Genomic DNA, 15,247 nt, shown 5'->3' with positions numbered 1-15,247 from the left:
TGCACGAATACAGGTGTGGTGGTGTAGCCGAAATATCATAATGCCGTGAACCAAGAGGTTGTGAGTTCAAATCCCACACATTGAATAATAATTATTGTATAAATAAACATACACCATGTAGTCAAATATGTAAGATGAAAACACTGTATGTTAAAAGCACATTTTTTGTTGTCCAAAAACATGTTTTCACATGTGAAATGTCACGTGAACTGTTCAAAAAACACAATCGTTCAAATGCGAAATGTCATGTGAAATGTTCCAAAAACACGTTTTCAAATGCGAAATGTCATGTGAAATGTTCCAAAAACACATTTTCAAATGTGAAATGTCACATGTGAGAAGTGTTCTCAAAAAACACATGAAACACATGTATTTTTGCGTGTATGTCATTCAAACTTCCCTACATAGTGAATAGGGAGGCATTTGGGACTCAAACTTCCCTACATTGTGAATAGGGAGGCATTCGGGACTCAAACTTCCCTATGGAATAAATCTTCTCAGGGATAGCCCCCTTTATTTCAATTTTTGCCTAAATGACCTACCCAAATCTAACTGCCTGTAGCTCAGGCCCTGAAGCAAGGATATGCATATTGTTGGTATCATTTGAAAGTAAACACTTGGAAGTTTGTGGAAATTTGAATTGAATGTAGGAGAATTTTACACAATAGATCTGGTAGAAGAAAATACAAAGAAAAAATCAACCAGCTTTTTTTTACCACCATCTTTGAAATGCAAGAGAAAGGTCCCAGTTCTGGCAATCACTCTGGTTGTAATTCTGATGGTGTCCACAAGATTGCAGCAGTGTATGTGAAAAGTTTCAGACGGATAACTTGAAGTAATGAGCGTTCTACATGACATTTAGTTTGAAGTCACCCAGGTACATTTGGGCAAATCGGGTACATTTGCATTCATATTACATTTTTCTGCAAGAATATCGTCAAATCTGTATATTTGGACTTTGATTTAGCTTTTCCAGTATGAGCAGTCATGTTATAAGTTCAACATTTGCAAAACAACCAGTTTTCATAACTTCATAACACCGAACTTCCCTACATAGTGAATAGGGAGGCATTTGCGACTCAAACCTCCCTACATAGTGAATAGGGAGGCATTTGGGACTCAAACCTCTTCTGATGTGTAACAAGGGAGATTTACATGTATCTCTTCCTGGGGTCGATAGTACGCCACATTTTTTATATACGCGAGGGGAGGTCCTCGGGACTAATCTAAAACATACAGGATCTCAAACATCAGGGAGTGGAGCATGGGAATAATAGTTATAACGAACAATATAAGAGGTATAGCGAACAACATTCATTTATTTTACAGCAAACAAAACAATATTTTCATCTTCATCTCCAGGCATACATGTTCCTTGGAAGCTCTAGCTCATACTCATTCCCTATCACAGGACATAAACAAACTTTAGTTGACATACAAATCCACAATTACATTCGATATATGCCTGAGCTATGGCATAACACAGATCAGATCAATTACTCGTGGTCACAGAACATGTAGCACAATATTCTCAGGAGGGCATGCCATAGGTGAAGGAGAGCGGGTCAAATTGGCATACGGGTACTCTTGCCATAAACAAAAGATCCCCGGATATGCTTCAGAATTTGGACTAACCCAGTGTCGCCACTCCCATCCTCCCTGCGCATGCCAACCTTACCATGGTAATGCCAATCTGTAGAACAACAAGAACAGCCAGGTTAAATACTGAAGGCCACACCCTTAATTACAATCAACAATCTCACACACTTGGCACTGACAGAGGCACGAGGCTACATTCACCAACTTAACAGTTCCACCCTGTTACATCTTTCCCCTCTATTTTTGAAATGTGTTCTCACATTTAACCAAGAAAGCAAAAAGCTTGCCACACAGACCCTTAAAACACGTGGGCCCCTCAGGGGTGCGTGCTTAGTCCCCTCATGTACTCCCTGTTCACCTACGACTGCTTGGCCGCCCACAACTCCAACACCATCATTAAGGTTGCTGAGACCACCTACAGAGAGGAGGTCAGTGACCTGGCAGTGTGGTGCCAGGACAACAGCCTCTCCCTCAACATCAGCAAGACAAAGGAGCTGATCGTGGACTACAGGAAACGGAGAGCCGAGCACGCGCCTACCACATCGATGGGGCTGTTGTGGAGCAGGATGAAAGATTCAAGTTCCTTAGTTCCACATCACTAACAAATAAACATGATCCACACACACCTACACATTCGTGAAGAAGGTACGACAAGGCCTCTTCCCCCTCAGGAGGCTGATAATATTTAGCATGGGCCCTCAGATCCTCAAAAAGTTCTACAGCTGCACCATAAAAGGCATCTTGACTCGCTGCATCACTGCTTGGTATGGCAACTGCTTGGCATCCGACTGCAAGGCGCTACAGAGGGTAGTTCGTATGCCCCTGCCGTCCAAGACCTCTATACCAGGCGGTGTCAGAGGAAAACATTTGTCAAATACTCCATCCACCCAAGTCACAGACTGTTCTCTCTGCTACGACACGGCAAGCGGTACCGATACACCATGTCTGGAACCAACAGGACCCTGAACAGCTTCTACCGCCAAGCCATGAGACTGCTAAATAGTTAATCAAATAGATACCCGGACTATCTGCATTGACCCTTTTTGCACTAACTCTTTTGACTCATCACATACGCTGCTGCTACTGTTTATTATCTATCCTGTTGCCTAGTCACTTTACCCCTTACCTATATGTACATATCAACCTCAATCACCTCGTATCCATACACATCTACTCAGTACTGGTACCCTGTGTATATAACCAAGTTATCATTACTCATTGTGGATTTATTCCTTGTGTTATTCTCTTTTTCTATGTTTTTCTCTCTGCATTGTTAGAAAGGACCATATTTAAGCATTTCACTGTAAGTCTACACCAGTTGTTTACAAAGCTTGTGACGAATGACATTTGACCAGGAGACCGTCATCACTGTTCGCATTCTGTAATACAGCACTTTGTGGCCCGCGGGCCGACCCCTGCTGTAGAACGACAGGTACAGCCACTGGCACTGACAGAGGCATAAGGCTGCGTTCACCCGCTCAACAGTGCCACCCTGTTACACATGTGCCATCTATGTGATGTGGAGGAAACCTGGGAATCTGGCCCTCAGTCACCTTACCACCCAGAGAGGAATGGCTTACTGCAGTATGCTTCTGTGTTTGTAGTTAGTCCTTACAGTAGAATCCATAGGGGCGACAGCGTAGCCTAGCGGTTAGAGCATTGGACTGGTAACCGAAAGGTTGCAAGATCAAATCCCCGAGCTGACGAGATACAAATCTATTGTTCTTCCCCTGAACAAGGCAGTTAACCCACTGTGCCTGGTCTGTCATTGAAAAAGACAATTTATTCTTAACTGACTTGTCTAGTTAAATAAATAGGCCACCTCTGAGTTCAACAGATACACAGTAAGTACAGTGCTGCCATCTGCTGGGCATTGTGAGTAACCAAGGGAGGCTTCTCTATGAGGCTCCAACAGTTTTCCCTCCCAGAAATAGAAGTGTTTCTCAATCTCAACCCAGTCTTCAGTGAACACAAATCAGTAGTTTTACACATGTGGTCCATTCCAACACGAACACACCTGAATGAACTAGTCCAACAAATAACCAAGCTCTTGTGATTAGTTGAGACAGGTGTGTTAGTGTTAGAATGGATCAAATATTGAGAACAGTGATGTATAGTGGCCCTCATGTAGTCCAGCATTAGATGGGGTTAGCTAGTTAGCTAAGTGGCTAGCTGGGACAGTCTGACATAGGGATCCTCCTTGCACTGCTCCTCCTTGCACTGCTCCTCCTGCCTCATCTGCCTCCTACAGGCCTGCTGCTCTTGACTGCCCCCTTTAGGTGGTCCAGAAGACTGCACATGGTCCCAGCCCCCAAGTGCCTGTAGGGCCGGGAGGAAGCAGTACCCAGAGGTGTGTAGGGTAGGGCCCACTGGGGGCAAGGTGAGGGGGGTGGTGGTGGTGGTGGTGGGAGGGGTGTACGCTGGAGGATGGTCTTCATTCTCACTTGGTGGTGAGCAGGTGGACATAGAGCCAGGTCCGGGTGGGAGGAGCTCTGACTTGGGCCATGCCATGATGTCGTTGTTGCCGTTGTTGTTACCAGTGTTCTTACTGTCGTCCGCTACTACAGCGCTCGTAACAACATCCGACACTCCCTCTGTTGATCTGGACAGGCCACCACAGGCCTGAGGCATCGCCACGTAGTCCTCACTCGACTCCGAGAGGGATGGGGCAGACCTCTCCGAGGAGGACGGAGAAGTGGGTTCAGAGTTAGAGAGAGTGTTGTCGGACTCCTCACAGGGAGGCTCCAGACTCAGAAACTCACTCGGCGCCGGTGAACTGTCGCCACAGAAGATGTAAGGGCCACTGAAGCTGAAGCCGGATGAGTCTAGAGCAGGAGGGCCAGATCTGTCCACAGACAGCAAGTGGCGGGAGGAAGAGTTTGGGTCACACTTCTTCCACCCCTCCTTGGTAATGGAATGGAACAGTCCATTGGCCTTTACATCTGGGTTCAACCACAATGGACTATCTGAAGAGCTGCAACACAACACAGTGAGGTAAGGGTTAGGGTTGAGCCAGGTCACCATGTGTACGAGTTATCTTTTTTAAGTGTTGGATAGTGTAGGTTAAATAAGTATAAAGATATGAGCTAGTTTTACCAGCTGGAGCAGAGACTGTTATCCTCCCTGCTCTCCTGTGTCTGTACCCTGCAGATGTAGGTCTTCTCACTTCTCTCACTCTCATGGAATAACAACCTATCAGAAGACTTCTAGGAAAGAGAGGACATACCATTATCTGTGAGTGATGAACGATGAAAGATGGATGGATACATGCAGGCACGTGCACAGATAGGGGTCTACCTTTACTCTCCCACCTGCCCCTTTGCCCTCCCACTCGCCCTTTTGGGTGGCGGTATATTTTGTGTATACAGTTTTTGTGCTTGTTGTTCTGAACCCATTGCCCCCAAGTCGTCGTGACATTGTCAAGTTCACAAACTAGCAGATTTACATCAATCAACGTGAATGATTAGCTGATAGCCGACCCTCGTATCCCGATGTCAATCATGTCTTTTGGAGGCACTGTAACTAGCTGGTTTACAATCTTGAAAGTGAGTGTGTTGTTGCAGAAATAAATAGGCCAATGCTAAAGCGTGTTTAAATGTTCGCTACAGAGGCAGTTAGTATGTTATGAATTTCGAGATATGAATTGCCATTTTTTTTTTTCATTTTGAGCACCTGCCCAGTAAAAGGTCTGTGCACAGCCCTGGATACACACAATGGAATTTATAGTGGTTATGAAAAATGATCTTTGTGCACAGTCTAGATGATTTGTATTATTATTGAGTGCAGTTGTCATATATTCAATAGCTGAGTAGTCCACAGCGAGATGCTTTGTGAATAATGCTGGATGAATACTCAGCCATTCAGATGTATTCAGACTTACCTTAATGACCTCTCCCAGTACCTTGCTCTTGAGGGGAGACGGGACAGACACCTCCCACAGGACTACCCTCCTACAGACAGAAAACGAACTCATGAATCAATGGATGGACGAATGAATAGAATGACAGCTAACCGCCAAAATAAAGGAAACACCAACACAACTTTGGCATAGATTCTACAAGTTTCTGGAATTCTATTGGAGGGATGCAATGCCATTCTTCCATGAGAAATTACATCATTTGATGTTTTGTTGATGGTGGTGGAAACCGCTGTCTCAGGCGCCGCCCCAGAATCCCCCATAAGTGTTCAATTGGGTTGGGATCTGGTGACTGAGACGGCCATGGCATGTGGTTTATATGGCTTTCATTCTCATCAACCCATTCAGTGACCACTCGTGCCCTGTGGATAGGGCCATTGTCATCCTATTGTGTTCCCATAGCTATGGTAGCCAAAATAATTGCCTGCCCAGCATTTCTATGCATGACCCTAAGCATGATGGGATGTCAATTGCTTAATTAACTCAGGAACCACACGTGTGTGGAAGCACCGGCTTTAACACTAGTAATAACACAAGGGCATCTACTTGGTAAATATTTTATTTTTCTTGAACAGCACTGTTGGTTAAGGGCTTGTAAGTAAGCATTTCACGGTAAAATTGGCACTTGTTGTAATTCGGCCCATGTGACAAATAAAGTTTGATTTGAAGGGTGAATTAAAATGGTAGAAAACAGTAGAAACAGTTGGAGAAGTCTGAGTAATCACCTGTGACAGGCTGGTATGGTAACGTAGAGAGCGATGAAGACAATGGCCACCAGTATACTGATGAAGACGTAGAGGAAGGTGGTGATGGACCAGGAAGCTACCAGGAGACATGGGACAAAAGATGCATATGTGAGAGTGGGAAATGTAGTTGATTATCATCGATGAGTAATTTATTAGTAGTGTCTGGATATTCCTGTCTGTCATGTGATCTGATTGAGATGGTGGTTTCTTCAAGAGAACAAAGTCACATTTGATCAGCTCCTGTATGCTGCCTTCATCAAGTCTAGTCTTCATTTCTTTTTATTTCACTCTCCGAACCCTCCAAACGGCGTGTTCAACACATTTCAATATTATTTTCTCATTTTTTTATTTTCTCATTTTTCACACGAAAGCAAATATCGTGGCTTCACATAAGACTGACACATGGCAGCAAAAAAAACCCGCTCTTTAATACTTAATGAAAGACTTAACATTTGTTTTTGAAAACATTCTTCAAGGGATATGAACTTTGGTGCTTTTTCATTCAGCATCTCATGAATAGATAATCATATTATAGTTTTTAGAGCTCTGCTATTTTGACTCACATGGCTGGCACGTCTAGATGAATTGTAAATAATAAAATATGGTTCACATCCCCCCCATTTGTACTTATTTCAGTGCAGACTGGTTATCTGTGATGATAAAATATGTTTTCAGAGTTATTTGAAAAAAATAATAGAATTCGCTTGGTCCAAGTTTGTGCTCTTGCCAACTCCATTGCTGTCATTGTGAAGCAATATACAGCAATTGACATGACAATGAGTGACAAGGAGTTGGCATAATAGCAAAAACAGACTCTCTCAGGCTAGAATAGAATACAACAATAGATTAGAATACTATTAAAAACATGCTTCAACCAGGAGTTACCATCTAGGTCCATTACCTGGTTGTGTGGTCCACTCCACTGGGTCGGTCCATTCTGAGGGGCGTCCGTCAAAAGTATCACCCTTTCCCGGGACCACCAGGGCTCTCACCTTAACCAGGTAGCAGTCAGAGGGGCGCAGGGACACCCCCAGGATGGAGAGCGAGCGGGACCCCTGGGAGACATTGAGGAATGTAGTATCCTCCTGAAAAAGAGAAGGTTGGACAGAACCAAGTGAGACACAGTCGAATTATCAGTCATTGTCAAATGATCTATTCATTGAGATGCTTAAAAAAGCATCAGCCTCTCTCGCTTGATGAGCGTTCTTTAGCTGATGAACTAGAGATGATCAAATGTAATAGTGAAAATGAAAAGACATTGCTTTTGGATCATCCCACTTCCTGTGAAAGTATAGCACAAAAAATAAGATCAAATACTTCTCCTACCTGAGTCTCATTACTCCAGTAGTGCACCTGATAAGTGAGATCAACTTTAGAATTTGGCGGATTCCATTTTAGAATCCAGTTCCCATCTCTCTCTTCTATCTGCACTTTGAGTGGACGGTTTGGACGAACTGTGTAGAGAGAGACATCAAGAATCAGACATTATGAATCTTTAAAGAGATTGAACGGGATCTTAAGTACTTACGAATGTATTTATTTTTTGCAGGACGTAACATATTGTACTAAATGGATGACGTCGTACACAGTTGTGCACAATTTCCCGGGACCCGTTTTGGCTCATGAGCACTAATTTCTAAACCACTGGCTGAAATTATACAAAACCTTCTAGAAAATTGTGCCTGTAATACCACAATATAAACTCCAGGTGGAAGCACTGATACACAATCACTGAGGCAGTATATTTTATGGGTTGCAACAAAACAAATATCATCATAAATTGAGTCTCAGCTATGAGATTTTATACTCCCCCAAATATCACCCCTGTCTCGGTGTGGAAATGACTCACTGTTTTTGTGCGTTTTAAACGCTTTGCTGTTGCGTGTGGGTACGAGCTCCACCTCTAGCTGCTCTAAGTCTTGGACATGGAAGGAGCAGCTGTATTTGAGCATTGGACCCCTGGATGGAACGCCGACCATGGTGTTATCACAGCATTTTTGGGCTCTGTAGAGATGGTCGAAAGGAAGAGAGAAATGGATGGATGGGTGGAGAAGAGGGAGGACAATGCTGTGAAAGAGAGTAGTCATCTATGACACTGAAGTGTAGTCAACTGTTCTGTCTCATCCATGGGCACGCGCACATGAGCGCACACACACACACAAAGGCATACACACAGATCTTAACTCACGGTGCAGTGTGGTTGTGTTTGCAGGACAGATGGAAGGTAAGGAACTGAGCCAGGTCTCTCTTCACCTCCCAGCTGCATGTCACCGCAGTCTCATTATCCAACACACACTGCGAATTGGAGGGGCCTGGCACAGAGTCTGAGTGAGGGAGGGACGGGAGGTGAGGGAGGGAGGGAGCAGGAGGACAGGAGGAAGAGAGAAACAGAAAGAGAGGGAGAGAGAGAGAGGGGGAATTAGGGAGGACGGGAGTGAACAAAAGGAAAGTAAAAATTGATGCACGACTGAGCAATGCTAACATGACGTGATCACAACTCTCTGACACCTCTAAGTAAATCACATGCCATCGCAAGTCGGTCCTTACAATTTCATTACAAACTCATTACAATGCTATCAAACTAATTACATTTCATTGTATGACATTACATTATGGAGGACAGAGGATGGAGTATGTTTATGTATATGTAGGGTTTCCACTCACCCTCCTCAGTCCACCAGGTCACTAGGGGGCTCCACTCGCTCCACACTCCCGTCTTCCCTCTTGCCCTCACTTTGGCTTCATACTGGAAGCCGGGCACCTGAGCCTCAGCCTTCACACTCAGCTGGGTGTCCTGAACCTCCACTGCCTGCACAGAGAGAAACAGACAAAGAATATTGAGTCCCAAATGGCATAGTGCCCCACAAGGCTGTGGTCTAAAGTTGTGTCCTATAAAGGCAATAGGATGCCATTTGGCACGCACATTATGTGTGCATCTCAATTGACTAAAGTGGCTCTCCATTGGGCACAGACATCAATTCAACATCTATTCCACGTTGGCTCAACATAATTGAACATAAACATCATTGAAACAACATGGAAACAGCGTTGATTCAACCAGTGTGTTCCTTTCTTTGTTTCCTTTCCTTCATCTGCACTAGTGTGAAGCACCTGGTCTGGACAGGTGAAAGTAGACTTCCTGAAAGACTCTTTCAAACTGCTTCCACCTATCCTGTGGCTTGAATCAGTGCATATGAAAGGGTGGAAACCACTTCAGACTATTGAGACAGAGCCCTGATCTTTATATGACTCCCACCGGTGGTTTTATTTCCTATACTATTGCCGTGCGATATCCTCTCAGTCTTAGATAGTGGCGTGGTAATCCTTGGTAAGGATCGTGACGAGCTAGAACACGGACGTCACCAGGATTTTGGGTCAGCCCCAAATCTTTTGCGCTGTTGCAATGGTGTGAAAAAAATGGTAGTCAACTGAATGCGCCACTTATACTGAACAAAAAAATAAACGCAACATGCAACAGTTTCAAAAATTTGACTGAGTTACAGTTATAAGGAAATCAGTCAATTATAATAAATTCATTAGGCCCTAATCTATGGATTTCACATGACTGGCCAGGGGCACAGACATGGGTGGGCCTGGCTCCAAAGGGTGTATGCCTATGCCCACCCATGTCTGTGCCCCTGGCCAGTCATGTGAAATCCATAGATTAGGGCCTAATGAATTTATTATAATTGACTGATTTCCTTATAACTGTAACTCAGTCAAATTTTTGAAACTGTTGCATGTTGCGTTTGGGCTGGCGTTGTTACACGTTGTCTTCGGTTGTGAGGCTGGTTGGACGTACTGCCAAATTCTCTAAAACGACGTTGGAGGCGGCTTATGGTAGAGATATTAACATGACATTTTCTGACAAGTGCTGGTGGACATTTCTGCAGTGGTGGACATTCCTGCAGCCATTTCTCAGAATGGTGCAATGTCTAGCAAGATCACTTAATGATTCATTCGTATTCTACATAACAAACCAACTACACTGCTCAAAAAAATAAAGGCAACACTTAAACAACACAATGTAACTCCAAGTCAATCACACTTCTGTGAAATCAAACTGTCCACTTAGGAAGCAACACTGATTGACAATAAATTTCACATGCTGTTGTGCAAATGGAATTGACAAAAGGTGGAAATTATAGGCAATTAGCAAGTGGTTCTGCAGGTGGTGACCACAGACCACTTCTCAGTTCCTATGCTTCCTGGCTGATGTTTTGGTCACTTTTGAATGCTGGCGGTGCTTTCACTCTAGTGGTAGCATGAGACGGAGTCTACAACCCACACAAGTGGCTCAGGTAGTGCAGCTCATCCCGGATGGCACATCAATGTGAGCTGTGGCAAGAAGGTTTGCTGTGTCTGCCAGCGTAGTGTCCAGAGCATGGAGGCGCTACCAGGAGACAGGCCAGTACATCAGGAGACGTGGAGAAGGCCGTAGGAGGGCAACAATCCAGCAGCAGGACCGCTACCTCCGCCTTTGTGCAAGGAGGAGCACTGCCAGAGCCCTGCAAAATGACCTCCAGCAGGCCACAAATTGTTTCAAAAAGTCATAAGGCCTACATCGTTTTAACAACAATATAGCTGAAACCACTAATGGCTTCATTGATTTACTGAATTTATTCTCTTGTAATTTTAGGCTAGGCTGTTTGCTGCTTGATTATTTAAAATATTACTGTAACAGTAGGCCTACCTATACAATAACCTCGTATGGGGTTACTGACCACAATCCATTTAATTAATAATAAGAAGTGTTGATTATTTGGCCTTGGGGGGAGCATAGCACATGGAAGAAACCATAGCGCTGCAGGAAGGGGTGCTGGAAGTGCTGCAGATAAATTGAATTCATTTTGACAAATTATATAATTACTCCTGTCTTTATAAAAATACATGAAATATTTATATAATTATTTAAAATATTTGCTGTAGATTGTGTTTTGTCACATTGTGAGCGATTGCGGCAAATATAAAACGGCTGATTGTTGAGTTGTGGCTGTCAATGAACAGCAGGCATTTAAGACATGGGTTGTTTGTTTTAGCAGCTTGACATTTAGATAATTTGTGTGGTATAAAAAAATATTACTGTAATGTCTCCAGTCATGTAAAATGATTTACAGGAAATTACAGGAATTGATTTTTAGAAAAGACCCTTTTTTCTCTCACCCACAAACCCCTCAGCCCCTGGTCTTCAGGACTGAGCCCCCAAATGTTATGAAACTCTGGTGATACCACTGGGCAGGAAGCAAAGGGGTAGTGATGAATCATTTTAAAGAAGTGATTCATCATTTTGTCACTGAGCAAAACTACCCTAAGCTTGTGCGGGTTTTGCGGGGGATGTCTCATGCCATGATGAAAAACCTAGTCAGAAAACATAAGCAATATGTTTACTAACACTCTTAAAAAAACAGGTGGTATCTAGAACCTGAACAGGTTATTTGGCTGTTCCCAAGGAGAACCCGTTGAAGAACACTTTTTGGTTCCAGGTAGAACCCTATTGGGTTCCACGTAGAACCCTTTCCCATGGAGGGTTCTACATGGAACCCAAAAGAGTTCTAACTGGAACCAAAAAGGGTTCTCCTATGGGTGCAATCGAAGAACCCCTTTGGAACCCATTTTTCTAAGAGTGTATACTGCATTTATGAAGATTCAGAAGCACAAGTCTTAGATGAATAGGTCTTTAAGAGCACATTGTATGTAACCTGGTCCCAGATTTGTTTGAGCTTTTTGGCTGCTGTCCTTGACAATGAGTAACAGGGAGTTGGCAATATATAGCATAAACAAGATATGGCACTCAAGCTAATTGTTTGTTACTCCAGTACATACTGTCCAGTCATCCTGGTTAGACCTCCTGTAGTTGACCTGGTAGTTGAGAGTAGCGGTCAAGAGGGATGATGGGGGGTAGGGGCTTTCCCAGCTGAGCAAACGGTCCCCTCTCTCTACAAGCTGCTGGGATAGGTGGACTGGTGCACGCACCCTCACTGTAATACACACATGCACACACTGTCAAAAACAAATCAACACATACATGAATAGTCAAATACAGATATAGGACCCTATATATTTTGACTGAATTTGGTGATATGCTAGCTAACTTGTAACTCAAATGAAACATGTAAACGTAAAGTAATTGAGAACCAATGACTTATGACAGGGGTCCTGCAATGTTTAAACTCACCATTCTTAGACAAAAGCAGGGCAGGGGGACAGGAGGTATTGAAGAAGAAGACATGGTTGGTATTGATGCCAAAGTCATCAGTGTTGTACTGACACTGGGGAGGGAGCTTGATGTTGTTGGGATTCGGTGCTGGCTGACCACACAAGGACTCACTAGAGGGTCGGAGAAAGAGGGAGACATGAGTTCATTGACTACATTATTTTTCGGTGTCCACCCCTCCCTCCCTCCCTCCCCCCCTCCCTCCCTCCCTCCCTCCCTCCCTCCCTCCCTCCCTCCATCCCTCCATCCCTCCATCCCTCTCATCACCCCATCAGCTCTATCCTTACCGGTTCTCAGGGCTGTCCCAGTATAATAGGGCTAACGGTTGTGAGGACGGGTGTGGACTCTCCTCCCAGCTACAGCGGACGTAGGAGGTGTAGTCATTGTAGCACCGCAGGGACTCAAGCACAGGGGACACTATGGAGAGAGGGAGTGGGAAGAAGGATATAGACAATATAATTAGAACACATTGTGCTGTATGATGTAGTGTACAGTTCTCTCTATAGAGTAGAAAATATGATCTACAGTCACTTCTGGAAAAAATGTATTTCCAAGTGGGTGGCAGTGTTGTGCTAGTGTCTGTATCTTAATAAGACTTTCTATAATGTCCACAACTAAACATTTAATGTCTAAATTATACATTTTGTTGTCATCGATATCTGCTAAAAAGATTCTTAGACTTAGACGCCTACCGTGATATTGTTTGTTGTCCTGGATTGTGCAGCGTTCTTGTCCATTATAGCAAAGGACCAGGAGAGGGAGAAGTGATCCACAAGACATCCAGAAGAGGGGCATGTTTTCCGGGGAGCGCAGGAGGACAGGTCCCCTGGAGCAGAAGAACATGGGTAAGGGTCAGTAGGTGGGTCTCAGTAATTAACCTTCTTGGTCTAGACCATCTTGGGCCCGCATTATGTGGACTGACTGCTATATCTGTCAGAGTTCAGAGAAAAATGGCTCAGATACAAAAAGTCTCTCTCTCTCTCTCTCTCTCTCTCTCTCTCTCTCTCTCTCTCTCTCTCTCTCTCTCTCTCTCTCTCTCTCTCTCTCTCTCTCTCTCTCTCTCTCTCTCTCTCTCTCTCTCTCTCTCTCTCTCTCTCTCTCTCTCTCTCTCATATGAACGTGCACACACACGCAAATATCATAATTCTCGGAAAAAATGACATCATTACCACTCACTTCCCTTACAGTATATTCTTCACTAAGTGACTCTGATGTTCCTCCTACCATCCGCTGTAACCACACATCCGTTCCTCTCGCCCTTGTTTGCTTTCTCTGGCTTCAATATGTTCCAAATGGCACCCTATTCCCTATATAAAGTGCACACTACCCTATGGGACCCAGTCAATAGTATTGAACTTTGTATTATGGTGGCATTTTGGACGTAGCCTCTGTTCTTTATGATTGTGGTACGGTCTTCACTGTAATGTCCTTTTATCAGCCACAGACATTTTGGAAGAGAAGCGTGAAAAAAAAGTGGCGGAGAGTTGTGACTGTAGTGGCGTTAAGAAATCCCCATCAGATACTGTGTGTGTGTGTCTGTGTCTCTGTGTGTGTTTGTCTGTGTCTATGCGTGCGTTTCAAAAAAGAAGCATTCTAAGAATACATTGTGGGATAGAGGTTAAAATACAAAGAGATGGTAAGAATCCCCAAAAATGAACACTTGTATGTAAGCTTATTTATACAACTTAAGTTGTTCTCGCCTAGTCTCCTATTCAGTGTTCAGTGAATTCTGTAGTTCTATTTCCAAGAAGTTATGGTGTATGTCAAGACTCATGCCAAATGTGTCCGGTCTGTTGCCTCAACTGTATCTGCTTCCTCTTTTCATGTGGCTGTTTACCATGTGGTCAAAAAATGACACTTAATCAACAGTGTGATCAGTACACTCCCAGTGAGCACAAAACATTGAAAAAAAACTTTTCTACCTAAAATACACATTTTCAACCAAAAGGGTATCTTTTCAACATTTTCAACAAAAAAAAGGTGTCTTTTCAACATTTTCAACGTTTTCAACATCATTTCACGTATTGTGCTCATAGGGCTATAGTATGGAATGAAATGCTGCACTGAGGGTAGCATACGTAGCTTAGTGTGTATAGTATGCATAAATTATGAATATCACTTTCACACAATTTATCTAAAATAACTTATTCCTTTTCTGTCATCGTATAATTGTCTTGCTGTTACACAAGAGTGAGCTTTTAGCCCAGGCCTTTTATGGGTGATGGGGATTTCCAGTGACGTGCTACTGAACAGTGTGAAGATTGATCAGTGAAGTCTCTTAGTTGGTTCAGACAGTGTCATGTCAGTACAGTAATTATCTTCGTCCCAAATGGCACCCTATTCTCTATATAGTACACTACTTTTGACCAGATCCCTATGGTCCCTGGTCAAAAGTAGTGCATTAAATAGGGAATAGGGTGCCATTTGAGACGCAAACCATTGATGTCCTTTATGTCCTTTTGGCGTGCCAGGACTGCACTTCAGTAGCAGAGCAAATCCATTGTATAATACACCAGTCCTTAGCTAGCACACCGACAGACAGGGAAACGCCTGAGTCTGGATCCTGTGTCCCAAATGGCACGGAGTCTGGAGCTGTGCTGGGCTGCTAGAGCAGCTTATCCAGGCTCACTGTGGCGTGAAGGGAGAGGCTCGATATCTGTAGAAGAACTCCTGTCTAGTCCCTAGCAGGGAGACGACTTGACTCTGTTAAGTGCATGTTACTCACATAGACCACTGATGAGGTTTTTAAGCTGACTCAAAGGCCCAAATCTA

The 15,247-nt window shown here is 43.8% G+C and overlaps 1 protein-coding gene across 2 annotated transcripts; it reads right to left on the bottom strand.

Moving 5' to 3' along the window:
* Positions 1 to 1,292: 1,292 nt before the first annotated feature.
* On the bottom strand, positions 1,293 to 13,443 carry LOC129822436 (interleukin-3 receptor class 2 subunit beta-like). 2 transcript variants are annotated; one of them, XM_055880721.1, is made up of 13 exons: positions 13,168 to 13,443; positions 12,763 to 12,892; positions 12,437 to 12,588; positions 12,085 to 12,239; positions 8,926 to 9,070; positions 8,450 to 8,585; positions 8,111 to 8,265; positions 7,588 to 7,715; positions 7,163 to 7,346; positions 6,241 to 6,337; positions 5,480 to 5,549; positions 4,696 to 4,805; positions 1,293 to 4,573 (listed from the first exon to the last, which is right to left on the bottom strand). In XM_055880721.1, the coding sequence occupies exons 1-13, from the start codon at positions 13,316 to 13,318 to the stop codon at positions 3,760 to 3,762; spliced, it is 2,427 nt and encodes an 808-aa protein (XP_055736696.1). In that variant the 5' UTR covers positions 13,319 to 13,443; the 3' UTR covers positions 1,293 to 3,759. The 2 variants fall into 2 exon arrangements, with proteins under 2 accessions (XP_055736696.1, XP_055736704.1); XM_055880729.1 differs by having other exon boundaries at positions 4,696 to 4,802.
* Between the last annotated feature and the right edge of the window lie 1,804 nt (positions 13,444 to 15,247).

The sequence above is a fragment of the Salvelinus fontinalis genome, chromosome 2 (genome assembly GCF_029448725.1).
Source record: "Salvelinus fontinalis isolate EN_2023a chromosome 2, ASM2944872v1, whole genome shotgun sequence".
NCBI classification, from domain to species: Eukaryota; Metazoa; Chordata; class Actinopteri; order Salmoniformes; family Salmonidae; genus Salvelinus; species Salvelinus fontinalis.
Note: the sequence above shows the minus strand (reverse complement) of the source record. Positions and strands in the feature narration are given on the sequence as shown.